Source organism: Epargyreus clarus, unplaced genomic scaffold (genome assembly GCF_041222505.1).
Source record: "Epargyreus clarus isolate Ecla_fem2 unplaced genomic scaffold, WU_Ecla_fem_2.2 ptg000036l, whole genome shotgun sequence".
Taxonomy (NCBI): Eukaryota; Metazoa; Arthropoda; class Insecta; order Lepidoptera; family Hesperiidae; genus Epargyreus; species Epargyreus clarus.
In genome coordinates this window covers 3,065,864-3,093,688 of record NW_027332241.1, presented here as the reverse complement: position 1 = coordinate 3,093,688, position 27,825 = coordinate 3,065,864, and the positions used below count along the sequence as shown (strand labels likewise).

Sequence of the window (27,825 nt, the reverse complement as noted above, 5' to 3'; positions counted from 1 at the left end):
AAAGGTAGTAGGTAAAAAAACCTAAAATAATCCTAAAAAACCTAAAATAATGAATTCCGAGAATAAATAACCGCCATTTTAATTTTTAAGAACAACAATCAACATTTCGTCTTTTTTATCTTAAATGGAACCCCCTTGTTCAAAGAAACTATTCTGATCGACAAACTATGTAAAAAAATCAAAAAATAATTTTAATATTACTTTCATTTTGATGCATGAGAAAAATCATAAGTCAAAACACTAATAGATCTTTATTGAATTCTGAGTACAAAATTCCGCCATTTTAATTTTTGAGAACAACAATCAAAATTTCATCTTATTTTATCTTAAATGGAATCCCCTGTTCAAAGCAACTATTCTGATCGACAAATTATGTAAAAAAATCAAAAAATAATTTTAATATAACTTTCATTTTGACGCATGAGAAAAATCAGTACCAAGAATGGGCATTCTCCTTTAAATTAATTTTATACGTATGCGCTAAAATTATATTTTATTAACTCAGCCCCACACTAGGATCCCCTGTGTCGTGGGTGCGATGGACACACACATAGACAAATACACAAACACCCAGAAAGAGAAATCTAAATTCATCATTTAGATATCTGTCTGGCCGGGGATTGAACCCAGGACCTTCTGCGCTTCAGACCGGGTCGTCAATTATTACTAAACTTGAGTGTTCATACCACGTGTGAAGATATCATCAACCCATTACTGTCCACTGCTGGGCTCTGGGTCTCCTCTCAGAATGAGAAGGATTAGGCCATAGTCCACCGCGCTGGACAAGTGCGTATTGGTAGACTTCACATACCTTTGAGATTTTTTTATATATCTCTCAGGTATACAGGTTTCCTCACGACGTTTTCTTTATTAAAGCCAGTGATAAATAATTTCTACCTAAGCATTTTATTTCAGACATTATTATCTAGACCCGAAGGTTTTTTGGTATTTGGTTGTCTATATGTCATATATTGGGGTTGATTGGTATGTTCATCAGTTCTTGTCGAAGCATAGCTGCTTCTGTTTCCATTTCAGTAAGAGATCGGGGTGGCTTTCCTGGATGAGAAGACGAGAATCTGCAAAAAAAAATGAGCATGCTCATGTTTTTACTTTAGAAGTTACACAAGGATTATACTATAGGAGTAGCAGTCCACCTGATGGTAAGTAGCTACTGCCGTATGAACATCTGTAATTAACCCCAGATAGGATTAGATTCCTACCTGTTGGCCACAGGTACGCTACTACCTCGAGGACTAAGCTGGAATGCCTCGAAAAAGAAAGAGTCTCCCTTACCACAACCTTCAAACCAGAACACAGCAGCGCTTAACACTGCTGTCATAACTGAAATAGGTGTGGCGGCGATACCTCCGAAGTCGAACCACAGAAGGTATAGTCCGCGCCAATCTGCTAGTCCGCTCTGAAGTTGTTGCGAGCAGGTGTAGTCATACAATTTCCTATGGCGACGCGATTCATTTCTATATTCAGAGCGGACTGGTAGTTTGGCGCGGACTATACCACCTTTAATTCTTCATTTTAATACTCACTGGTCATGTTTCGCCAATTCCAAGTAGATCAGATCGTTCTGAATGAAGTCGCCGCGCTTCCTGGGCATTATGTGACAGTGGAGATGCTGTAACAAAATATATCTCATGAGATGATAATAGATGGCGCTGTTTACAGATTTATGGTGTCGATTATAGTTGTCGTAGGGAAAATTCACTCCCATATTTTTTCTTAAAATCAAAAATGTTTTAAGAAATCTGATTTTGATAAAAAAAGCTGTTTAATCAGATTGAAAAAAATCATAATTAAATGGGTTTATTTATAAATAAACACTCTGTATTATTGCGTCATCGGATAGTATCGCTTTTAACGATCTAATTGTAAAAAAAACGTGAATAACTAAACACTTAAACAGAAATAATTTTACATAGGCTGAGTAACTAAAAAAGTTATAACACAGCACAAAATAAAAAAATAAAAAAAAAAACAGATAAAAAGTCAATTTAAGAAAAAGCTCCTCAACACATAGTATCTATACCTCAAAAACTCATAAAGAAAAAACGGGAAATAAAAAAAATAATAACAAACAATAGATAACAAATAAACGTCAAAACAAAACAAACAAAAATATAAAAACTCCAATATTACACGAACTGTTTGCCCCGCGTCCGGCCCGTCCTGTATCGTCACCGTGCACGACTCCGTCTGGTGCACACGCTCCATCAACTGCAAACAAATATATATTACTAGCTGACCCGGCACACTTTGTACCGCCTCAAAATCTATTTGTCAAATATATTTCATATAAAATATAGCCTATGTTACTCGTGGATAATGTAGCTTTTGAATGGTGAAAGAATTTTTATAATCGGTCCAGTAGTTTTTGAGCCTATTATTACAACCGACGAACCAACCAAACAAACAAAGTTTTCTTCTTTATATTAGTATAGATAGATGTCGGTATAGTCCGCGCCAAACTTCAAGTCCGCTTTGAAGATAATGCCCGCAAGTGTCAGTCAGAGAGCCAATGCGGTGAAACACAATCACAAGCATATACTCCGTAACAACGTAAGGGCACACTAACGCAGCTATGTACCCGCGGGCGAGAGCAGTGGGGGGTCCCACGCTATCTTCGTCTCGCTAATATCTACAATTTGCTGTTGCGACGCCATTCGCTTCTATATTCGGAGCGGACCAGCAGTTTGGCGCTAATTATATCATAAATTCAGGTGGTAGAAATCTCAATTTCTGCCTAAGAATCCCAATTTAGTACTTAAGGCTAGCAATACATCTATGATCGACGTCAGGTAAAAATCTAATCTTATTTAAGGTTAAATACAGATGTCCATGGGCGGAAGTAGTTATTTACCATACAACCGACATTATTGTTTAATGTCATTTCGTGAGAATGTATCACATTTTTCATTATGTAACATCTTTATATTAAACGTTTATAAGCACTCACTTATCTTCTTTCTCTAAATCAAACATATTTTGCGAATACAACGTTTCGATTCAATCTCTTACTCTTAATATCACTTCTTTTCTTTCTTTCGAATATACCAAAAAGATATAAAAGTTCAAACTACTACAAACTTACCATTTGAACCAATCGAATGGTCCTATAGAAGTCGTTAGCTTCCTCGGCAGTCAAATCTTTGTTCCTCTCCGCCAACCGTATCGGCGCCACTAGCACATGACCCGGGGTTACACATCTATAACAATACACGTTATTTATTCAATCTATCCGAATTTTGCCAATCATTGATCAAAATTTCACGTTTTCTAGTATGAAGTACAGATTGCTCGTTCAATTAATTCAATTTTTTGCCTACGAAATATTGACATTTAACAATTTCTGCCTCACTAAATTTAATACTAATGGGTATAAGTCAGTAGTAAGTACAAAATATTTGTATGTTAACACGACCAAACTCACACTAAATTAACAAAAGCATACATCAACTCGGACATATTGTTCTATACGCAGGATTCGGGTATCCGCACATGCCCGAACATACGACTAACACTCGGGCATTTGGTGTCAGGCTTTTAGCGTCTTTAAACTTACCTTAAGTTATCAAAAGCGTCAATCAACCATGACGTATAGAACACGCAGGACTCGGGTATCCGAAAATGCCCGAATATACGATTAATGCTCGGGTATTTTTCCTCTTTCCGTTTAGCATCTACAAACTCACCTCAAGTTAACAATAGCATACGTCAACTCGGACGTATAGAACACACAAGACTCGGGTATCCGAACCTACCCGAATACACGGCCCTCACTCGGGCATTTGGTATCCGTCTTTTACCATCTATAAACTTACCTTAAGTTAACAAAAGCATACGTCAACTCGGACGTATAGAACACACAGGACTCGGGTATCCGAACATGCCCGAATATTCGCCCTTCGCTCGGGCATTTGGTGTCCGCCGTTGTAGCAACATCTTCCTGAGATTCCGAATGTTCGGGGAGGAGGTCTTTGCGGAGGCTTAGCGTGTAGAGCGAGTAGACTTGTGGTCTAGAAAGATAGATTTATTTATGTATTTAATTTATTTACTTTTATCATAGACTTTAAAGGTTAGATTTCTTCAAGGTCTGATTCCGAGGATATCATGTTTTCTTATTATAATATTGAAGTAGCAGACGAGCGTGCAGTCCACCTGATAGTAAGTGGCTACTGCCGTCCATGGACATCTAAAATCAACCTCCGATAAGATTCAATTCCTGCCTGCCTGGTTGACAACAGATGCGTAGCTCCTGAAAACTAAGTTAGAATGCCTTCCAAGTTAAACCTCTGGGTTATCCCTGTGTAGGGGTACATCGGTGGCCGACCTCAGATAGAAATATGTAATTCTATCTGGGGTTAATTATAAATGTCCATGGGCAGCAGTAACCACTTACCATCAGGTGGACTGCACGCTCGTCTGCTACTCCTATATTATATAAAAAAAAATACAATTCTTTACTTTTTATGTCCCGTAAAAAAATCTTAATAAACACAAACTCACCGTCTATGTTGAAACACGGGCATATTCCGCCTGACGTCCCCCAGCCTGGCCGGCACCAGCTCCGCCACCATATACATAGGAGAGGCCTCCCCACAATCCACCAGGACGCTCCCCCAGGGGTCGATACACACAGCGTGTCCGTAGGAACGACGCTTGGCGTTGTGGTTACCCACTTGGGCCGCTGCGATGACGTAACATTGGTTTTCTATTGCACGGGATCTGGAAGAAGTCCACAGTTTAAGTTTCCGAGGTGTTCCAGCTTAGTGCTCAGTAGCAAAGCATCTGTGGCCGAGCTCAAGTAGGACTGTAATCTTATTTGGGTTTGATTACAATGTCCATGGGCGGCAGTAGTCACTTACCATCAGGATAAAAAAAACACAAGATTATGTTTCTGAGGCGTTCCAACTTAGTACTCAGGAGTAGCAATGCATATGTGGCCAAGTTCAAGTAGTACTCTAATCTTATCTGGAGTTGATTTCAGATGTCCATGAACGGCTGAAACCACTTACCCACATGTGGACTGTATGCTTCTTCAATATAAATTTACTACTGCAATATTATTCAAAATAAATTATCTTTTGTTTGTCGACTGAGTTACTTGTTGTTTCCCAAGTATTAGTAAAAAAAAAAAAAAAGCTTTCTACACTCACAGCCCCACACTAGGATTCCCTGTATCGTGGGTGCTATGAACACACACAGAAACAAATACACAAACACCCAGACCCAGAAACAGAAATCTAAATTCATCATTTAGAAATCTGTCTGGCCGGGGATCGAACCCGGGACCCTCTGCGCGTCAGACCGGCATGGTAACCGCTCCACCACGCGGGGCGTCAAAGTAAGTTGTGTGTGTGTGCGTGTACATACACGCACACACACACAACTTATGTGTATGTACGTGTGTGTGTGTGTGTATGTAAGAAGCGAATTTCAACTACTCTTTAATCCCAAATTTTAAGTTAAATAATAACATAATCTGTACTTAACATTAAAATTAACATTAACTTAACTTACCTTAACAAGACATGCCAATGAGCTTCCCCTGTAGTATAAGTAAACGCTGACGGATAAGTCAGAATTTGGGCATTCAATATACTCAGGGATGTGCTGAGTTCTGGAAAACGCAGGTCGTAACAAATGCCTAGACCTAAAACAGAAGTGAGGTTATCGATTCAAGTATAATCTGAAAAAGATAGGTTGGTATATTTAAATTTTTATATTACCTTAAGCTTTATTATTACTTTTTTGGGTTTAAATTATATGTTTTGTATATATTGTATATAGATTTTTAGTTATCTAAAAATCTTATTTTAAAAATCTGAGTTAATAAAGATTAGAATCAAAAGTTAATATAACAGGTGAGTAGCAGACGAGCATGCAGTCCACCTTATGGCAAGTGCAATCAACCTCAGATAACATTACATTTCTACCTGAGATCGGCCATCGATGCGCCGCTACCCCTGAGGATTAAGCTGGAACGCCTCGGAATAGTATGTCTTCCTTACCACATATCAAACCAAAACACAACAGCACTACACTGCTCTTATTAGACAGAAGTAGATGTTGCAGTAGTGTTAATGTTGAACTATCTTAGGGAATACTAATTTTCATTGCTTTTCTACTACATTTAATACAAAATTTCAAAATTCTCACCAATATTCCCAACAGGCGACTCCACAGGTGTAACAATATGGCTGCCAGGATTACAGAAGTCACTCTCCTTTAAACGGATTTTCTTCTCCGGTATTTCTACATCGAACAGATGCAGTTTTCTATATGTTTGAACTATCTCTCCCTTATTGGATATTATTACATGGGTGTTGAAGAGTTTTGATGGGTCCTCTTCGTTCTATAAGAAATACAAATGACATACAATTATATTTCAGGTAAAATTTACCCAATAGCACATTTACCTTAGTGAAGGTTCTGTTAAATTTAGTTTATTCCTATTCAAAATTACTTTCGAATTACAAGAAAAATGTAAAAGTCGTTTGTGTTTCAATGTCATATTCTTTACATAAAAATCTAGCTATTTTTAAGTATAAATAACTTTTAAATCAGATATATTTTTTTAATATGTAGATATATAATTTTAAACTTATCGAAACTTGCATTATAGCGGGTAAATCTACCTAGGCAGTCAGCCATTCAATTAAATTACAAATTTTACCTATATTTATGATTTATCTACACTGATTCAATGGAGTAGGTACAAAATTTAAAAAAAAATCATATAAAAGTTGAGGGCGCCACTTTCGATGCCTTTCTACCCATCTTACCTTTTCATGTAACCCTCCCATCGACAACCAGACGTTATAATCTTTCGCCAACTGTCGGTACGCCTTTACCGTTTCACCAGTTAGCAGTGGTTCTGCTGATTTTAACGTATCCTTTATATTATCACAAATAAAATCACACGCTTCGGGGAAGAACATCATCTGAAAAGACAAATATTATCTATATATAAAAACAGGTAAAGACAAAATAGGTGACTACATTTTAGGTTTTCCTACCCAAAGGATAAAAATGGAACCCTATTATTAGGCGTTCACTGTCTGTCCGTCTGTCACACAGCACTTGAACCATAATAGAAAAGCACTTGATATTTTTCACTTGTTTTTTTTATGTATAACATAGGACAATATAATAACAAATACAAAAAATATACAAATGGAAAATAAATGGGTTTTGCCATACAGGGAATAACTATTTATAGTCGATTTTCGCTTTAACTATTGAACCGTAATAGGAAGACAGTTAAAATTTTACTCTGCAGCTTGTTTGTCAACATTTTTTTGTGTGTCATCAATAAAAATAGTAAGTATATTTGTGGTTATGATTGAATTCCAACCACTGGTCTACCACCACTACTTCTTTATAAGAAACACGCTCACCTGTACATCTTCCTTCGAAGCATCCTTGACTAATTGACTAACGACACTCAGATTAGTCGCCTTGTCAGCGACTGACGTCATTTGACAAACCGCTATCCTGCTTTTGTCACTTGTCGCCATTGTTGTGTGAATGGAGATTCTTTGTTGTTTTATTACACAAAAGTTGAGGAGGTTCCGAAGAAACGGCGTGCTGAGACGCTGAAAGGAAAAAACATAGATTAGTAAAGATTACTCACTCCTAACAAAAAAATGTAACCAGTTTTGGCAATTGAAATTGTCACTGTCATCAATATTAAACAAATGTAGTTTTTAGATCATTAACGAATGCAACAATATTTCTCCACACTTTTTCTTCGATTTCGTGTTTTTGCACTACTTAACTGGACATGTCGGCATTGTTATGCGTAAATTACACCATGAGAGCCATTAAATAGCTGACAGAATTGTCAGCCGTTTAAGCTATTTAATGGCTTCAATTACAAGGTGGTGAGATATCTATACTTAACTATGGGAAAAAAATTAAAGATTTTTTTTATTATACTGACCATTTGAAAGGTAGATACAGTATGGTTTGATTGCCACATCTATTACTACCATTTACTGGAATTTATTAGCTGGATCACCTTGGAAAAGTATGCCTCCCTTACCACACCCTTCAATACAGAACACAGCAGCGTTTAACACTGCTGTTAGGTAGAAATAGATGGTGTTGCCGAAGTGGAACCACTGAGAGTTCTACCACCTTTAAATTGCTATTTGATATTCTTGATTTGCTTAAACTAGGATAGAAAACATTGTGTGGAAACCTGTACCCGAGGTAAGGTAATACCCAAGATAATCTATACAAAATTTTCAAACATATTTGAAGTCAATTAATGAACACATGTCTACCCTGCTAAAAACCTTGGGTAAAACAACGATGATATAGAATTTTAGAAAATTCCAACATATTGTTACTATTTAAAGAAGACAAAAGAAATTATATTGTCTTACCATTTACAAATAGAGTAAGTCTCCTTTTAGTATGTTGGCTGAGTACATAAAAAAATAAAAGAAAAATCAACTCAAATCATGCACATTACTTAAAAATTAAAAACAAATGCACACCAAGTTGGTTACTATGCAGGTGGTTGTAAGTTTGATGTTCATGGAGGCGAATATCTAAATTATGATATTAGACATTTATATGAGTTGATTGTTATATACACGAAAACATGTTTTTAGTTAGTTTTTTTCATAATATTTAAATTAGTAAAAATACGTTACAGTCATAATTTTAATTTATTGTATAAGATAAGTGAAGTATATAGATTCTAATTCAAAATAAAAAAAATTAAATCTAAATAAATAAATCTTGTTACTCAGATAGATACAAAAGTTTTATTTTACATATTTATCATACTTAACGTAGTAATCTATGACTTAACGACGCATTTTATGATAAACTGATAAGTGATAACATGCATAGATAACATGATCAAAATAAAACTTTACTAACAGTTAACTTACTCGCATCTTGAGCCCCTAATATGTCTTACAGTTCAGAGAATAACCATTGAAATATATCATATATCTTCAATTACGAGATAAAACAAATTTTCGGAAAATTGCGAAAATTTCATATGAACTTTGAGGAACTTTAACAAGTGACAGTTGACTTGACATTGACTGTTGATATTTGTTGTTTTAAAAACCCAACTTACCCAAGTATTGAAGATAACTTAAATAGAAAAATTCTAAGTAGTATAATAGGTTACATTTACCTTTTTTTAATAACATTAATCAGACTGTTTAATTGTAACTTTTAGATCACTATTTCATAAGTATCAATAAGTATATCTAGTTAAAATAAATATGAAACGTACAAGGATTACATACTCTGAGGTTGCAAAACTGAACGCTTAGTATAGACACAACGAAATAATGGCTACAGAGTACAAATTTTAATGTACAAGTACTAAGTTTCACGATTTGTAGATACATGTAATTCTATTGATTACATTATCATAGTTAAAGATTTAAGGAAATATTCTTTTAAATATGTATTTACAAAAAAACAAGGTTTCAAAACTAAACGCTCAATATGTTGTTATCTGTTTATAAACTCTAGAAAAATCTATGACATTGACATTTCGTAATTTCTTATTTGCTGTCGTTGTAGTCGCTTGTTTTAAAAATAAGTATTTCAACCAGAACAGTGAGACGGCGAAATTGCATTTAGCGCGAGATTTAGTAACTAACAGCTGGAACAATGGAAGTTACTGCTACGGAGGTTAGTTTTAGACTAAATTTGTAAATATTAATACGTAAACATAGGAGAAAAATATTCCATTTCATCTCTACTAAAAATATCTTATTCGATCCTTTTACAAAGAACATCACGCAACAGTAAGTTTGCTTTATAGAAGCTCTATAACTATTTTAGGTTCAGTACTTTCTGTAAGAAGGTAAGTGAGTCACCTTTCTTCGTTGTCTACCTTCATGGAATTCTAACAAGTTGATGAGGTTTATAGAAAGTTAAAAAAGTGTTAAAAAGTATTTTGCCAAAATATCTGGTCAATTTTTGAGGCTTGCTTACCCTTTTGATAGCAGTTAGGACAAAGGGTTGAGAAGGACCATAAAGGCACCTTGGATGACCTAAATTCCCTTATGTCCTTTTACACTTGAAGTCATGGTATAAGATTATTTTCTAACATTGCTTTCTCACAGTATATGAGTATTTTTCTGATAATATGTGTCATATTAAGTTATGATTAAAACAATATTACCTAACCATTTACCTATTTCATTTCTATAGTAATAGTGTATAAGTTGTGAATAATATTGGACCATAGGAATGAGTCGGTGACTCACTGTTTTGAAGAATCATTTTTATTTATTTATTTATTCATAAGTTGTACCAACAAGGTTAACACTATTTTTACATCTTATAAGTTTAGATTTACATCCATGGTGAGTGTCACCTCAATTATAGGTACAAATTTATTAATACTATTTCTTAAAAAACACTAACAAAAACACATGCACAAACATACACTAACAAAAAACTAAAAAAAATATTGGCTATGGAACATTAGAGAGTGGAAGGGGATAGCAAGCGCAGCTAACTATTTCGCCCCTCAAAAAACCCTGAGAGATTTAGCTGATAGCCGACCTTCACTAGTTGGAGAGGCAGCGCAAGAAGATTTCTTTATTAATTAAAGACTTTTTTTACAGCCCGACAAACCAAAAATCAAGCACGATTGGTACCAAACAGATGCACTGGTGGTAGTGACCATTCTACTCAAAAACGCACCCGGCGACAAAGTAAAAGTGCAGTATGGGGAGCGTAGTGTAAGTACTTTAGGAAAACCCTGTATAGCTCTGCCCTTGAGAACCAATTTAGAATAGTACTTCTTAAAGTAGGGGATAGTAGCCCTTTATGGTTGTCGGAGACCTTCAAGGGACAGTGAAGGGTGCAGAGAAAATTGGAAGCGTTTTGAAGCAATTATGTGTACACTGGCAGATTTGTTATTGAAATGAACTTGTTTTTTCTATTATAGCATAACTTCTTCTGGCATATAACTGATTCCCAAAGTATTTGATGTGTTTAATGAAATAAGTTTGAAGACCTACAAGATTAATCTAACCAAACTGAAACTGACCGGATGTCTCCAACTAAATATATATCCTAAAACTATAAGAATTCTGTAAAAAGCCATAAAAAAATTAAATAAAATTTTCCAATTTGACTTTACAGCTCTCGGTGTCAAGTATAATACCAAACTCCGACTCGGAATACAGTCTAGAGCTGTCCTTGGCCCATGAGATCATACCAGAGATGTGTATGCATGTGGTGTCACCGTCAAAGATTGAGGTAAAGCTGCGCAAGAAGGAGGGGCTGCGGTGGAGTCTGCTGGAGGGAGAGGAGCAGGAGGCCAGCGTGAAGGCCATACCTCAAGGTGAGTCTTCTGAGTCACTTCATTGCGGAAGGTCGTACTGTGCAGGTGTGCTGCAATATTCGCCAAAGTGATTGGTCTCCTGCTTGTCTTAGGCATTCTGTGGCAGACATTTTTCGTTTATGTATTATATATCAGTAGCAGACTAGCTTGCAGGCCGAGTGATGGTAAGTGGCTACTGCCGCCATGGACATATGTAATCAATACCAGATAGGATTAGATATTCCTACCTGATCGGCCACAGATGCGCCGGTACCCCTGAGGACTAAGCTGGAGCGCCTCGGAAAAGTTTGTCTCTTTTACCACACCCTTCAAACAGGAACACAGCAGCGCTTAACACTGCTGTTGTACCAGAAATATTGAGAGAGTTGAACTACAGAGGGTTCCACCACCTTTAAATCATTATCTAAGTTTCCAATCCACTTTTTTTTTCTCCATTTTTTACTTATTTCATCTAATTGTTTAAGTTTTTCTGCAATTTTAGCTGTAATCGACGCATCCGGACCACCAACACAACAACTACCAAAAATTTATAAGAAGGACTGGGATAAGATTGAAAAGGATATTAGCAAAATGGTAAGAAAATTATTTACTCTTAATAAATTCTTAATTATTTTGTAGGGCTTCCAAAAAGCAGTGATAGCTAAGTAGGATTGAAACTCTGCTTTGTCAGTCGTGGGATCCAAGGTGCAAATCCCAGTATATGTGCGTATAAGAAATTAAATCTCACTTGCTTGCTTATTAAGCTGCGAAAGAAACTCCATAATGTTTTATACAATGGCACTTAACCTAATGGTACATGTGGATCTGGAGCTACTTCAGACCACACCGTTTTATCAGTCAAATAATCACTCAGCCTATTGTACGCTTTTTTACATAGCGTTTGTTTAACGATAAGTTTTTTTCTATGAGATTCAATTAAACTCTCATAATTATTGTATTGTGGCAAGTAAATGTGCGTGCGTATTTTTAATTACTTTAATTTTTTAATTCTTACAGGACGATGAGGAGCCCAAAGGGGAGGCCGCCCTTAACGCCCTATTCCAGAAAATTTACGGTGAAGGTTCCGATGAGGTTCGACGCGCTATGAATAAGAGCTTTGTAAGTTATTATTTACCTATCTTCCCTCATATCAAACGGCGACTTCCCGCTACTCGTCAAGAGATGGCGCTACACGTATTCTGAATCACGGTATCGATGTTTTCTCAACATCTTGCATATATACAAGCTACGAACAGAGACTATCGGAGCACGGCCGCTCCCTGGGCATGATCACTTACCACACAGGGAGATCTTTCGCCGACAAAAATCAAAGAAAATTTGTCAAAGGCACATGGATCATTGCATGGAGGCAATTTGCAATTGTGTGAAACTTGTAATATTTATATAGGCGCTTTCTACACTTGCAACCCCACACTAGGATTCCGTGTGTGAGTGCCATGGAGGCACACTAAAATAAATACACAAGTATTCACACCCAGAACAGATATTCAAATTTATCAGACAGATGTATGTCTGGCCGGAGATCGAACCCGCAACTCTAAGCGTCAGCGGATTTATTAGCAAACTTCTATCGTTAAAAAATCGCTTTTTTATCAGTTGCTTCATAGATAAATAGCCATTCATAGCCATTAAATGGCTTAAACGGCTGACAAATATGTAATGGCTGTCATGGTGTAATTTACGTGGAACAATGCCGACATGTGCAGTTAAGTGTTGCAAAAACAGGAAATCTCGTAAATATCGTTTCATTCGTAAATGATCTAAAAACTACATTTTTTAAATATTTTTCAAACACATTTCAGAGATGACAGTGACAATTTCAATTGTTCAAAACTGGTTACATTTTCTTGTTAGGAGTGAGTAATCTTTACTAATCTATGCTCTAACGCCTAATTGTATACTTATCTTTTCAGATGGAGTCCGGAGGCACAGTGCTAAGCACGAACTGGGCCGACGTTGCAGCTAAGAAGGTGACGGCACAACCACCAGATGGCTTAGAGTTTAAGAAATGGGACAGTTAAGTTTACATTTATCTAATGGTGCTCCTAAATCATTTTTATTATCCCACTGCTGGGCACGGGTCTCTTCTCAGAACGAGAAGGATCAGGCCATAGTCCACCGCACTGGACAAGTGCGTATTGGTAGACTTCGCACCTTTGCGAACTGTTTTTATACACAACTCAAGTGTTACCTTACCTCACAATGCTTTCCTTCACCATTGATGACATAAAAGTTGAGATGACCTAAAGATTAGCAACTGTTATTAATAATCTATCCAATGTTTTGCCTACCAAACATCGATGTTTGATACTTCTAACTACATACATTATTTTCATACTACTGTCAGATATGGTATGGGAGGAAATATTTGGATGGATTGAATATTAATAACGAGTGTAGAAGGATATGTCTTAGCCCGTTTAAAAGTCTGCCTTGATATACAGTTTTTGGTGTTTTGCATTGCATCTATAAATAAATTACTCAGCTGGACTGCATGCTCTTATAAAAATAATATATTAGCCACCATAGGAGCACCATAAGGAAAAAACATACAATCATGTTAATAATGAAGAGGGCTACTCTCAGTATTGTATAGTCCGCGCCAAACTTCTAGTCCGCTCTGAAGTTGTTGCGCGAAGATTTAGTTAGCACGAGCTTTTGCCCGTCGCTCGCGTTACGAAGTATTATTTTCATCCCCTATTTTACCCCCTTGGGGGGAGAATTGATCAAAATCCTTTCTTAGCGGATGCCTACGTCATAACATCTACCTGCATGCCAAGTTTCAGCCCGATCCGTCCAGTGGTTTGGGCTGTGCGATGATAGATTACTATGTCAGTGAGTCACCTTTGAGTTATATCTTAGTTAGCATATACTCCGTAACGTAAGGGCACACTAACGCAGCTATGTACCCGTGGGCAAGTGTCGCTGTCTCCGTCTCGCTAATATCACATTTGCTATTGCGACGCGACTCGTTTCTATATTTGGAGCGGACAAGTAGTTTGGCTTGGACTATACCATTCACATCTAAAGATGTTTTTACTGAGGTGGTACCACTGCCTGAACTTTTTTGTATGGTTAATAAAATGTAAGGTATTATTGTACTTTTTACAAGCAAATATATATTTTGTTTAAAAATTGAGATTATAAAAAGAGGATATGTCTCTAGCTGAATCGCTGGCTAATATGATCCTAAAATTCGCACTTGCCCTGTACATTATTAGTATCTTGTGCTGAAATTTACACATATTGTAATACATCTGTACTTTGAGCATTACAATAGTGCAGTTTTGTGTAAACTATGAAAAAATGGAAAATGTGTGTTGTATTGAACACTGTAATGTTCGGCTCTGATTTACTACAACGTTATCATTACAAGAGTGCGTGATGTAATCTATACTAATATTATCAAGAGGAAAACTTTGTTTGTTTGTTTGATTGTAATGAATAGGCTCATAAACTACTGGACCGATTTTAAAAATTCTTTCATCATTCGAAAGCTACATTATCCACGAGTAACATAGGCTATATTTTATATGAAATATATTTGATAAATAGATTTTGAGGCGGTACAAAGTTTGCCGGGTCAGCTAATAATATATAATTTAATAGCGATTAAGTTGAGTTGATAATTTTGTGGTAATGGCGACATACTTTTTTGAGGCTTAGGCTTAGTTCTCAGGGGTAGCGGCGCATCTGTGGCCGACCCCAAGTAGGAATATCTAATCCTATCTGGGGCTGATTGCAGATGTCCATGGGCGGCAGTAGCCACTTCCCATCAGGTGGATTGCATGCTCGTCTGCTACTCTAGTATTATAAAAAATATTGTTATATTCGACGTAATTACTGATGTAATGTTAATATTACAAACGTGCGTCTTGTAATATTTATTAATATTACAAAGTCGCGCACTACAGGTAATACATCATTTCAATTTCTGATGTAATTTCAAGTATCTGCACTGGTGTAATGCTTTCAACTATTACATTACCCACAAGTTCCCATTGTAAGTTGTTGCTTTTACAAAAATTAATAAAAAAAATGCACATAATTGTCCTTATTTTAGTAAATTAATGTATTTTGTAATAAGACTGTATATAATAAAATAAATATTTCTTATGAATGTAATTGTTTTATTTCCGACTAGAACGCATCATCACCATTTCTTAAACACAAGCTGAATTTAAAGGATAATCCTTACTAATATTATAAATTCAAAAGTAACTCTGTCTGTCTGGTTGTCTCTTCTTCACGCCTAAACCACTGAACCGATTTTAATGAAATTTTGTACAAAGATAGTCTTAGACCCGAGAAAGGACATAGGATAGTTTTTATCCCGGAAATTCCACGGGAACTAGGGATGGCGATCTAAGATCGATAAATCGGAGAATCGATCCTTTGGACCAAAAAAAACGGTTATTTTAATCGATATTAGGAAGGATTGAATCGTAAACTATGCATTTGCTCAAATGATGATCTTTATAAGTTGTTGTCCATGAGCCCACGAAGGTTCCAGAGTTGGTACGACCAATTTTCGGCAGATGGCGCCACTGTCGTTCCAATGAAGTTACGAATTTTCAATTTTATGTATGTTAATGTCATATTATTTTCTTTTAAACGCGGGTGAAGCCGCGGGCAAAAACTAGTTGTTGATATGTTTGTTATCAATAACTTGGCAACTTGTGAACATAGATATATTATACTAACCTATTATACCCTACGTCAGTAGGATAATATATCTATGCTTCTGAATATATTGAGATCATGTTCATATGATATTTTAGTCGAGACACTGTCTCATAGCTCTAGTAGGTACTACAGACGGCAAGTTATTAAAAATAGATTAACAAGCTAAGATTTTTGTATGAAACATACATTTTGCCTAAGAAATGGCATTTTTTGTATATTAAGGAATCAATTATGTGACTAAATTCAATTTTATAGCTTTACCTAAATTTTGCGTATGGATATTAATAATTCATCCATTTATTAGTTTAACTACTATTTCATTTAAATAGATTACCAAAAATACCCATTTTTAAAGCAAGCAATTATATTACTAGTAATAAAGTCATGCAAAACGGAATGACAAAACTAGACGCGTCTCCCTAGCAACGGAAGTTCACAACAAGTTTAATATTTCAAAACACTACTTTGCGCTAAACTTTACCAAAAATTAACTATAGTTAAAATATCTAACTGAAAATCTAGGAATTCATAGTGTAAATAGTTAGGTAAGGTTTTATAGTACCCAACGAGTTATAAATATGTTAAATAATAAGTTGAAATTGATACTTTTTGCTCAGGAATTTATTGTAAGTATTATGCTAATTTTGAAAAGATTTAAAAACCTTGTTCTAGTTTTTCATGTACGTAATCAATGTATATATCATGATGGTAGATGATTACTAACATCCTTAGATGCCTTACTAAATAAAAACATAACAAGATTACATACTACTTTTAATGTGTAACTGTTGTGTATTAGCAAGGTAAAGATATACTTATCCAAGGCATTCCAGCATACTCGTACATAAGGATAAAAATACCAAATGAATACAGTAGTGTTTAAAAAAAGTAATAATTTTAAACGAGTTATATTTAATTATTCTTCTTTCCATAACGAAACACCTTGTGAAGTGGCGGTAGAAGTAAGCTGACGTTCAAAAAGAATTCTGTAATTTTGTATTGGTATTTGTGTAGGGTATAACTAAGAGACGTCATAATCTTAAACTTAATTATTTTCATTTCATTAAACTACACGTATCAAGCAAGGTTAACTAAGAATCCTTTGTTCCTAGGTATTAATTGATTAAGCAATCGATATGGTTCCCGTGGGTTTAGTCCTGTTTTGCTTGTTGGGAGCGTTGCTAGGAGCCCACGGGAAGTGGGTGCAAGGAAGGGTTGATACAAAGGAGGTAAGGGTGTTATAATACTAATAAAGGTTTGCAGGATTTATAAAAACTGAAATACACGAGAAGTTAACTCAGAAATACTGGTAAATGAAAAAAAATAGGTCTCTTAGGTGTAATTTTGTATTACGACAAAATATATTTAGGCAGAACTTATCCTATTTAGATTTGATTCAGGTATCTAGCTATGACCACTTACCGTAAGTGGATTGCGTGCTCATTGATACATGACAAACCACGTGACCGAGCGGTACACGCAGTGTTTCGGGTTCGATTCTCGAACGAACATTTATATAAAAGATTAATTTAGATTTCTACTCGATGCCTGGGTATTTATTTTGTCGCGTTTGTGTGCGTCTATGACTACCAACTACGTAGGAAATATCTTAACGTGTAATTTTCTAGAACTGGGCTTTCCTGGCTCGCTTCTGCTTTCTGTCCCTGGAGGGCCAGTTTGAATATCTGATAGAATATGAGAGAGATATGGGAACACCTAACCTATTGCTCTATTACGACGATGATAGTCAATGGCCAGCAGTTTACCATAGTAGCAAGGTAAGGAAAATTTATTTTATTAAAGAAATTACGAGTATGATAAGAATCTAAGCCTATTAAAACTAAGGAGAAGATTGTTGCTAATGCTACTAAGACATATTTTTTTATAAAATACTCATTTTTGGTATTTTAACGGGATTGGAAGTTGCACGCACCGATGTGTTACAATTTATTTACTTTGACTGTAACCAGCGCCATCTAGTTTAAATATTAAATGATTGCATGCGACGGTATATGATTTTTTGTAATTATTGGTGGCGGTAGTGCAAAAATATTTTCCTTTTCGACAAATTCCCGGAGGCTAACATTGTACACTGTATCTGATATTTATAAAACTTTGTCTAGTGATCGGTTGCAGAGTTTAAAATGTGTTTGAATGCAAAAAAAACGATATGACGGCGCTGAAGTAGCGATACATACATTTGTTATAGCCGCGTGTCCACCGCACGTCCGTCACGGTGCTCGGGCATCTCGTTCTCGATGACGGTCCGGTGACGGCGGCGTTGGACAAACCCTCGTACTCCTTATGTACGCGTACACACGCTTTAATTTAACTCTTTAGTACCTATCTGATATAAATTAAATTAATAAATCTAAAATGTTTTCAGTCGTGCAAAGAACGGGAAGCCGTGCTCAACAAAGCGGGACAGAATCAAATAATAAAGCTGTCCCATTGGTACCCGGATACCGAATACTCTGGCTGCATTCTGACGAAGGCAAATAAAGAATTGCCGGCGGGGAAAAGGTAAGTACAACATACATTTTCCCTTTTGACTTTTTTATATTATATTTAGAAGTAGCAAACGAGCATAATGGTAAGTTTCTATTGCTACTTGAACAGTTGTAATTCTGTAGTAAACCACAGATAAGATTATATTACAACTTCAGATTGGCAACATACGCATTGCTACCCCCTGAGAAGTCTTTATAGTTCGACTACAAAGGTACCACCACTAAATCTATTTCAGCCTAATAGTAGCATGTTGCGCCTTGAATTATGAAGGGTATGGTTATCATAGGCATTCTATCTTAGCCCTAAGGTAGGAATGTTACTTTATTTGGGGTTCATCAAAAATGTCCATAGGCGGCTGTAGCCACTTATCATCAGGTGATAAAATAGGCGGGATTGGCGGCATTTTACGTGAATTTGGTACTAGGCTCGAAATTAATTAGTGCTTCAGTCAATGCATCCAAACTACCCAACTTAATTATTACCTTCCTTTCAGTACATCGACCCCGCCACCACAAACTACAAAAAACATCGTAACCAAATCAAAAAACGGCTCAAATACTACCAAAAACGATCTACCCTCCGATCCGTCGTATTACGATCAATTTTTGAAGACGACAACACCGAAACCAAAATCTACCATTACAAACACAAATGCTACCACGTGGTATGAACTGTTGCCAACAGATTTCGATTTTTCTACCACGGAGTTGCCAGATGAGCTGTGGGAGAGTATCGGCCCTGAGAGCAATGGTAGTTTTTTGGAATATTTAAAAGATGTTGAAATTTTGTTTGATAATAGTAATAAAAGTGGGGTAAGTATAAAATATAAATAACTTATTTTCGGTTTATAAATATTACAAAAATCTATTAAAATTGTTTATTAATTCAAAAAGTATTTATTTAATTTGTTTTGTATAACAAGTTAGTTTCCCAAAAAAAAATTGCATCTGTACAGGATTCAATAATTTCTATCTTACATAACCCATAAGAATAATGATACTAAAACCAAAAAATAAATAAAAAACGACATACTTGAATTGCTTCAGAACGTGCTAGTTTTATTTTAAAGATTTTATTTATTAAGTAAAGAAATAGAGATAACTTCATAAGGTTTTGACTTTTTACTTTATTTAGTTAAATAAATATCATTACAGCACAAAATAAAGCGCTCAATAGAACTCTACGAGCGATACCGCCGTCGTCGTTTGAACTCACAAGCAAATGAGAACGGACTCAACACTGGTAACACTGAGAAACTTATCGTGTCGTGCCACAACACTAGGAGATTCCGCTCCGCCAGAGAGCGCTGGTGGTTCCTGGCTATCAGCAACTGTGACAGCCCTAAGGTTTGTTTCGATAATAATAATAACAATGAATGAGAACGGTCTCAACAATGGTAATACTAAGAAAAGCATCGTGTCGTGCCACAACACTAGGACATTCCGCTCCGCCAAAGAGCGCTGGTGGTTTCTGGCTATCAGCAACTGTGACAGCCCTAAGGTTGGTTTTGATAATAATAATATTGAATGAAAACACTCTCAATAGTGGTAACACTGAGAAACTCATCGTGTCGTGTCACAACACTAGGAGATTCCGCTCCGCTAGAGAGCGCTGGTGGTCTCTAGCTATCAGCAACTGTGACAGCCCTAAGGTTTGTTTTATTAATAGTCTGCGGCGTGGTGAGTCCCTAAGAGAACTGTTTCCCACTATTAATATATTGACGGTGCATAGTCAATACATTTATGAAAATATTATGTATGTAAGAAAACACACTGATATGTTTGAAAAAAATAGTAACCACCATAACTTTAATACCAGAAATAGAAATAAATTAGCAATTCCTAAACATAGATTATGTAAGGTGGTTAGATCTTTCGTGGGCAACTGTATTCGCTACTACAATAAAATACCCGACCACATTTTGAATCTCACAGAAAAAAAGTTTAAACATGTCGTTAAACTAACGCTATGTAAAAAAGCGTACTATAAAGTAAGTGATTATTTGACTGACAAAACGGTGTGGTCTGAATTAGCTCCAGCTCCACATGTACCATTACGTTAAGTTAACATTGTCAAAAACATTTTTTTTAAAAAGATGTGTGTTATGGAGTTTCTTTCGCCGCTTCTTCTCCATAACGAAACACCTTGTGAAGTGGTGGTAGTTGCTTTGACATTCAAAAAGTGATCTGTAAAGAACCTATTTTGAATAAAAAATTTTGATTTGATTTGATAATAATAATAATATTGAATGAGAACAGTCTCAATAGTGGTAACACTGAGAAACTTATCGTGTCGTGCTACAACACTACGATATTCCACTCCGCTAAAAGCGCTGGTGGTTTCTGGCTATCAGCAAGTGTGACAGCCCCAAGGTTTGTTTCGATAATAATAATATTGAATGAGAACGGTCTCAACAGTGGTAACACTGAGAAACTCCCTGAGAACGTTCTTAATATAGCGGTAGGTAATCACAAATAATCTATTTATTTATGAGTAGCAAACGATTCACTCGTAGCAATATAGCTGATGGTGTGTTGCCACCATAAGTCGTCCTTTTTTGCCCGACTGCTAAGGAAGGATCATTTACATCATTTTGGTTTTAGGGTCTGGATGTGAAATATAAATTTTTGATGACCAACGGACCTGAAGGTGATTTTTGGCACGAACATTTCTCAGCGGACGAATTTTGTGAGTAAAATCATTCATCATATTCTTTGGTTAAACGAATCTTATATTAAAGTAAGTACTTCGAATTTTAAAAAGCAATTTATTTACATATTTCAATAGCTTTCTAATGATCTCAAAACGTAAATATAATTTCTTGGTCGAGATAAATTTCACCCTATTGAATTGTTGACGTAAATATTGCACAAAATTTTGAAACATCTAACATTAGACATCAAGTTTAAATTTCTACAACTTGCAAAATCTACTAACTGCGAATAAAACATTTATTTTTACCGAAGCCTTTCTATTGCAGACGTGCTCCCAATCCTCCTAACATACACGTTCGCCTACGTGATAGTGCTGATAGCGGTAGTGATGTGCAGCGTGGAGCTGCGCGCGCGGCAGCTGCTGCACACCACGTACAAGCTGTTCCTGGCGTCGGCGGCGGCGCAGCACGCGGGCGCCGCGCTGCAGGCGCTCGCGGCCGTGCGCGCCGCGGTCACCGGCGTAAGCAACACTGCGGCGAGGACTGCGGGTAATGTAGAGTTAGAAGATGGTAAAACTAAAAGCAGTGATAGCCTTTTTTAGCGAAGTCTACCAATACGCACTTGTCCTAATGGCCTAATCCTTCTCTTTCTGAGAGGAGACCCGCTCCCAGCAGTGAAACAGTAATGGGTTGATGATGATGTTGAAAACCTTCTCTTGTTCCACAGCTGTGTTCTGGTTTGAAGGGTGTGGTAAGGGAGTCATACTTATCTGAGGCATTCCATCCTCAGGATAAGCTCTGCATCTGTGCGTGTGCACAAATCTATTTGTGCTTGGTTTTAACATTTAATAATACTTTAAAATAATAATAAATCTGGCTCTATCTTTTAGGTGAATTCCTCTGCGGCGTATCTGAGATGACGTTTCTCTTGCTCCTAATCCTGATGGCGAAAGGGTATACCATCACACGAGGCCGCCTCAAAGTCGCCTTCACGATCAAGCTGACCGTCTTCATGTGCTGCTACGTCGTCACTTATATCGTGCTGTTCGTTTATCAGGCTAAGGTGAGTCGCTAGATGACGTTGTTTCCAGTAGGTCTGAGATCTTGATGGTGAAAGAGTATACTATCAGGCAAGGTCGCCTCAAAGTCGCCTTCACGATCAAGCTGACCGACTTCATGTGCTGCTACGTAGTCACTTAAATTGTGCTGTTCGTTTATCAAGCTAAGGTGAGTGTCACTATATTATTATGGCGTTGTTTCCAGTAGTACAGTCCTTAGAAAGATTTTTGTGACCTTCTTTAGATAGAATTTATCTTATTTCGGAGTCGGTTGTAGATTAAGTGCCCAAGGCACAGGTTTCTCAGGAGATTTAGCGCATACATTACTACTCTGGTCCAATATGGGTCTATGGCCAAAAAGTAGTAGTCAAACCGGAACGCATAATTTCAAATCTCCGACAAAATTTAAAGACTGATTTTAGTATCCAATGATAATTGGTACGCCTTAACATGCGTCCAAAAGCACGAAAACTCTAGTCTTGGTCTTCCATCCCTGTTTGCTACTTCTGCTGTATATAAGTAATGGTGTGACCATATTGTCCTCATACTGAAACCATGAAGAGTTTACACTTTGATTTCAGGCGTTCGATCCCGGTGAAGTACTATACCTGTACGAAAGTCCGGCCGGCTACGGGATCATAGTTCTCCGCATTGCTGGCTGGTGTGCCTTCGCATACTCCACATTCTTCACTGTGAGGAAATATCCGGAGAAGGTAATGATTTACTCACTTTTAATAACTATTTCGCGTCTATTTTTCAACGATTTTTTTAAATTAGTAAAGCTTTAAAAGAAAAAGTGTATAAAAAGCTTAAATGTACACAAACAAGGTGTGAAATACTATCGATACTCGATACACATATTTGTATGAAATATTATTAATACTGACCGTCGATTGGTAGCACAATACATCTGTAAGATCTGTGATCAGTAGTGTGGGGCTAAACTAAAACTAAACTTTTTTATTATAATATAAGAGTAGCAGACGAGCATGCAGTCCACCTGATGGTAAGTGGCTACTGCCGCCCATGGACATCTGTAATCAACCTCAGATAGGATCAGATATTCCTACCTGAGGTCGGCCACAGACGCGCCGCTACTCCTGAGGATTAAGCTGGAACGCCTCGGAAAAGTATGTCTCCCTTACCACACTCTTCAAACCAGAACACATCAGCGCTTAACACTACTGTTATAAAGCAGAAATAGGTGTGGCAATGGTGCCGCCGGAGTCGAACCACAAAGGATTCTACCACCTTAAAACTAAGACTATAATCTTAGAAATCAATCAAGTAATTTTTAAAGTGGACGTGTAAAGAAATATCTAGAAATAAGATAAGTAAGATAGAGTAGGGCTAAATAGGATAGGATAGTGTAGGTTGGAATTGGGTGGTATAAAATGGAACGGAAAGGAAGAGATTAAGAAACAATGACACAAGACAGAAAAATATTTTTTTTTATTTTGACAATGTTTCTCTTAAATACGTATTCTTACTTTGTCATTCACTATTTCAGAATATGTTCTACTGTCCGTTTTTCATCTGCGGTACATTGTGGTTCTTCGCGGGACCCCTCTTCATACTTACGGCTAATTCTTATATTGGTTTGTATTTTTATTTACCTACATACATCCGTTATTAATATTCAATCTGCCTACTAGAAATTATCAAATGTCGATATTAGGCAAAATTTCGATGGATTGATTATTTGTAACGGGTGTTAGCTAAGTTCGTTTATTACAATGTGTTTATGTTTATCAATATTATGATATTTTTCAGATAAGTGGGTGAGAGAAAGTGTAGTGATTGCAGTACTGTTGTTCATTACTTTTAGCGGTCATATTATGTTTTTGGTAAGGTTTTAAAATATTTTTTTCTAAACATCACAAAAACACATCACACATGCAATATTAATAATCTACTATCCAATGCTTTACGTATCTAAGATCGGAATTTGAAAATTCTTGTAGGCAGAAATTGTGAAAACCGATCTTTGGTAGACGAAATATTGAATACTTAGACCATAGATAAGTACTACATACTAATCTATGACTTAGACCCACGTATCTCAACCTGTGGTCCGCGGACCCCTGGGGACGGGGGCCCGCGGTGTCATCTCCGGACCATACATAAATCGCTCATTAAATGCAAAAGGGCGGCAAAACGAAAAATCAACAAACCAGTTTTATTAGAAAAATGTGATCTAAGCACACGGTATTTTAAAAAATTAAAAAAGATGCATCCAATGATGCATAACCATGGAACAGAAAAAACAAGTTTCTTTTCTATGTGTATAACACTATTATTAATCTATAAAAAAAAAAGAAAAAAATACAGAAATTGACCTTTCAAAGTTTGTTTTGGCTCTCCTGTAAAAAAATAATATTTGGGATTGCGTTTTTTTCACTGTTTATTTTATTAAGGGGGTCCGTGAAAACTGTGCTTGATTTCCTAAGGGTCCGTGGACTGAAAAAGGCTGGAAAAGGCTGACTTAGACTAATTTTATGAGTAACGGAACAAGTTAAATATACGCATTTATAAATTTAGTAGATTTTTGAATTATGTAATGGCAACACAATAATTTGAAATGTTATCCTTTTCAGCTGTTAACGTTACCGGTATTTGCGAATAAGAACTTTCCGTACCATGTACGGACGACACAGATTGGTGTGATGGAGGTAAGGTCATCAATAAATTTTCTTTCATACTCAACAACGTCCGAGGCAAAAGTCCTACAAACTGGAAAATGTGCTATAGTAGGCAACACAATCTAATTTGCTCGAATAATATACCACAATGGGTGTGGTACTCTATTATAAATTCTTTTAAAAAAAAACTCAAATATATTACTTGCATATTCTTGCTCCAAATTTAGTTTTGTAATATTTAAAACTGAAATGTTTTAAATTTCCTAGATGTTTTTTTTTACGTTTTTGCACTTTTTTTGGGAATTTTCTATAGATTCCATATACATATATTTGTTGTTAAATCAATTTATTTATGCGTAAACTATAAACGTAAGCCCTTCAGGAACATGATCATGGTTTTAAATATACAGTTTTCTTTTTATTTGATTTTTTTCAGGTCACAGGTAACGCTGGCTTAGACGGGTTTGGTCCTACCGCCTACCACCCAAGCAACGGCGCTGGACAAACTGTAATAATACCACTAACTAGGTAAGTAAAAAAATCATTTTTAAAAAACTTCTAAAATTCTATTATTTACATTTACGCTTAGGTGGAGATCTCAATTATGCCTAAATTTTTAGATGTTGTCATGATGTCGTAGAAACAGATTCCACTAATTCATTAAATTTAGGTTTTAAAACCTTTAATAGCCAACTTTAGTTCTTATAAAAAAACAAACCGTCTACCTGTAAAGGGGTTTTCACGTGAAGGTAGATCATAAATATTATAAGGCAGAAATAGGCGTAATGATAACCTGGATTAAAAAATTACACCACCTTTAGTTTTTTTACCAGTAGTAAGTTTAATTATAATTGATTATTTCACAGGAGAACAGAAGAGCTAATAGGCAATATGTACAACCAGTACATGGCGACTGCGCCCCCTCTATCCTTAGAGAACGAAACTCCCAAATTGAATGGCGTCTCAAAACGAATAGATTCCTTCAGATCCCGAAACGGCCTTATCCAACAGGACAGCACAGATACAAATACTTCTGACGACATAAATCCTTACATCGCAAAAGATAACGAAAAAGAAATCTTCACAGTTGAAAGTCAAATGTCAAAGATCGAAAAAGCGCGCGACGATCTGTCAGTGTCAAACAACGACGCAGCGGTGTTGCCAGTTGAGAGCTCACAGAAGTTAATAAAAAAGGATAGTACAGAAAGTGATTCTGCTGACTTGCCGGCTCTAAGGCCGAGGCGGAATATGTTGGAGCCTATTAAAAGAGATAATGTGCCTTCTTGGTCGCTAGCTAAAGGACCTTGTGTTGTTGCTATGCAACTTAAGACGAAACCCACAGATGATAATGGTACGTAATTTATAATTATTGCAATGAGGTAGCGAATCTATTCTATATGCCTGATCATGGTGTTTATCTAGATCATCACTGATCCATAAACGAAACGTCAAGTTGTGGACAATAAGATGGGTGACCGCGTGTGGCTAAAATGGGCTTTCGGGGGTACGTTAAGAATGTTAAGGGTTGCTTATTAATTTATTCCACTAATGGAGTCATGTGTTACAGTATGATCTCGATCTTCCCCCCTTGTGGATTGCCATTGCTCAGAAATACATTGTTCAGGCCATTTCTCAGAAATCGGATATAAAAATACTTGCAGCTCAGTGAGAACTACGTGCTATTATGATTTAAAAGTAGAGAAGTTATTTTAAAACATATTTAAACTTTTGAAAAATGATCTGAACTATTTTATTCCCAGATTCTCCAGAATCTGCCAACGGGAGCCTACTCCTAACGAACGGCAGGAAAGTACCACCGGTCCGAAACGGATTCCAACACAGCGCTGGTGAGATTTCTACCATCCACGAGGGACACATACAGAACTATAGCAACACTGTTAGTAAAGCTACCATTGACTTGTTTAGTGCGGGGAATAGAGGGTAGCATATACAAATACTTTTTCCTTATTTTAAAAGTACAAGTAAGTTAATTTACCACTATTCGGGGTGATTTAACTTCTTTAAGATAATTTAAATTACGGCAATTGCTATTATTATGATTAGAAATCATATTTTGAAGTGGAAAGTTAGAAAGAAACAAACATATAAGTATTATAACGACCACGTAACGTATGGTATGTTACCTCGATTCATGCAACTGGGTCGAAGTATCGAAAAGAAATTAAGAAAACCGCGTATCGTGATAATAAATCTATTTAATTTTAAATATGTAATACTTACCCGTTACATATTTAAAATTAAATAGATTTATTATTATTGTATTGATTAATTATTAATATGATTGATTTGCAAATAGAACTATATTTAAAAGTTTTGTTTTCTGAAAATTTTACATCTACCGCGTTGAAATGTACGCATGTTTTTGCTCTGAGAAATAATAATATAGAAAAGTGTGACGTAGATGGAATTGGTTAGGATATAAGTAAATAAAATTAAGAACGTATAGAAATATATTATAAGTTGTAAATGAAGTTTTACGCTGGTCAAAAGCTAAATCATATTATATTATTTGATCGATACCAAATTCGATCTATTATATAGTATGAATTGTCAGCCGAGGACTCGATCAATCGAATCGAAAGCTCGATCTCCATTCATTATGATAAATTTTAGTTCCCAAACGAACACTAGGGGCGCTGCGTTGACTGGTAATCGATCTATCAAGCACTCGATTGATCGAGTCCTCGATCGAAAACTCATACTAACACTGTTTGTCCACCAACCACGATACCGAGCCGATACCGATAAGTAATGACGGCGCCGAAGTAGCGTACATACATTTGCTATAGCAGCTGGTCCACCGAACGTCCGTCACCCGAGCACCGTCATCCCATAGTAAATGTATGTGTACGCTACTTCGGCGCCGAGATTAATTATCGGTATCGGCTCGGTGACGGTGCA

The 27,825-nt window shown here is 36.3% G+C and overlaps 3 protein-coding genes across 5 annotated transcripts; 2 read left to right on the top strand and 1 right to left on the bottom strand.

Annotated features, from left to right (window-relative positions):
• Nucleotides 1-461: 461 nt before the first annotated feature.
• NitFhit (ntrilase and fragile histidine triad fusion protein NitFhit) lies at nucleotides 462-9,058 on the bottom strand. Of its 3 annotated transcripts, none has more exons than XM_073092396.1 (11): nucleotides 8,911-9,058; nucleotides 7,413-7,610; nucleotides 6,798-6,956; nucleotides 6,172-6,367; nucleotides 5,533-5,665; nucleotides 4,519-4,737; nucleotides 3,834-4,028; nucleotides 3,104-3,218; nucleotides 2,152-2,229; nucleotides 1,545-1,630; nucleotides 462-1,076 (listed from the first exon to the last, which is right to left on the bottom strand). In XM_073092396.1, the coding sequence occupies exons 2-11, from the start codon at nucleotides 7,530-7,532 to the stop codon at nucleotides 965-967; spliced, it is 1,413 nt and encodes a 470-aa protein (XP_072948497.1). In that variant the 5' UTR covers nucleotides 7,533-7,610; nucleotides 8,911-9,058; the 3' UTR covers nucleotides 462-964. The 3 variants fall into 3 exon arrangements, with proteins under 3 accessions (XP_072948497.1, XP_072948495.1, XP_072948496.1); XM_073092394.1 differs by having other exon boundaries at nucleotides 8,922-9,058; XM_073092395.1 differs by having other exon boundaries at nucleotides 2,158-2,229; nucleotides 8,922-9,058.
• Nucleotides 9,059-9,523: 465 nt separating this feature from the next.
• On the top strand, nucleotides 9,524-14,382 carry Sgt1 (suppressor of G2 allele of skp1). The gene is made up of 6 exons (XM_073092397.1): nucleotides 9,524-9,684; nucleotides 10,629-10,745; nucleotides 11,152-11,353; nucleotides 11,835-11,926; nucleotides 12,350-12,451; nucleotides 13,267-14,382. Exons 1-6 carry the CDS (start codon nucleotides 9,664-9,666, stop codon nucleotides 13,372-13,374), a joined length of 642 nt encoding a protein of 213 aa, XP_072948498.1. The 5' UTR covers nucleotides 9,524-9,663; the 3' UTR covers nucleotides 13,375-14,382.
• Nucleotides 14,383-16,507: 2,125 nt separating this feature from the next.
• Nucleotides 16,508-27,155, top strand: LOC140757023 (transmembrane protein 145). Its single transcript, XM_073092576.1, has 16 exons — nucleotides 16,508-16,584; nucleotides 17,152-17,268; nucleotides 17,668-17,817; nucleotides 18,426-18,562; nucleotides 19,044-19,362; nucleotides 19,705-19,896; nucleotides 21,154-21,238; nucleotides 21,531-21,752; nucleotides 22,094-22,266; nucleotides 22,843-22,974; nucleotides 23,772-23,859; nucleotides 24,035-24,108; nucleotides 24,859-24,933; nucleotides 25,340-25,431; nucleotides 25,770-26,254; nucleotides 26,664-27,155. Exons 2-16 carry the CDS (start codon nucleotides 17,176-17,178, stop codon nucleotides 26,846-26,848), a joined length of 2,502 nt encoding a protein of 833 aa, XP_072948677.1. The 5' UTR covers nucleotides 16,508-16,584; nucleotides 17,152-17,175; the 3' UTR covers nucleotides 26,849-27,155.
• Nucleotides 27,156-27,825: the final 670 nt, after the last annotated feature.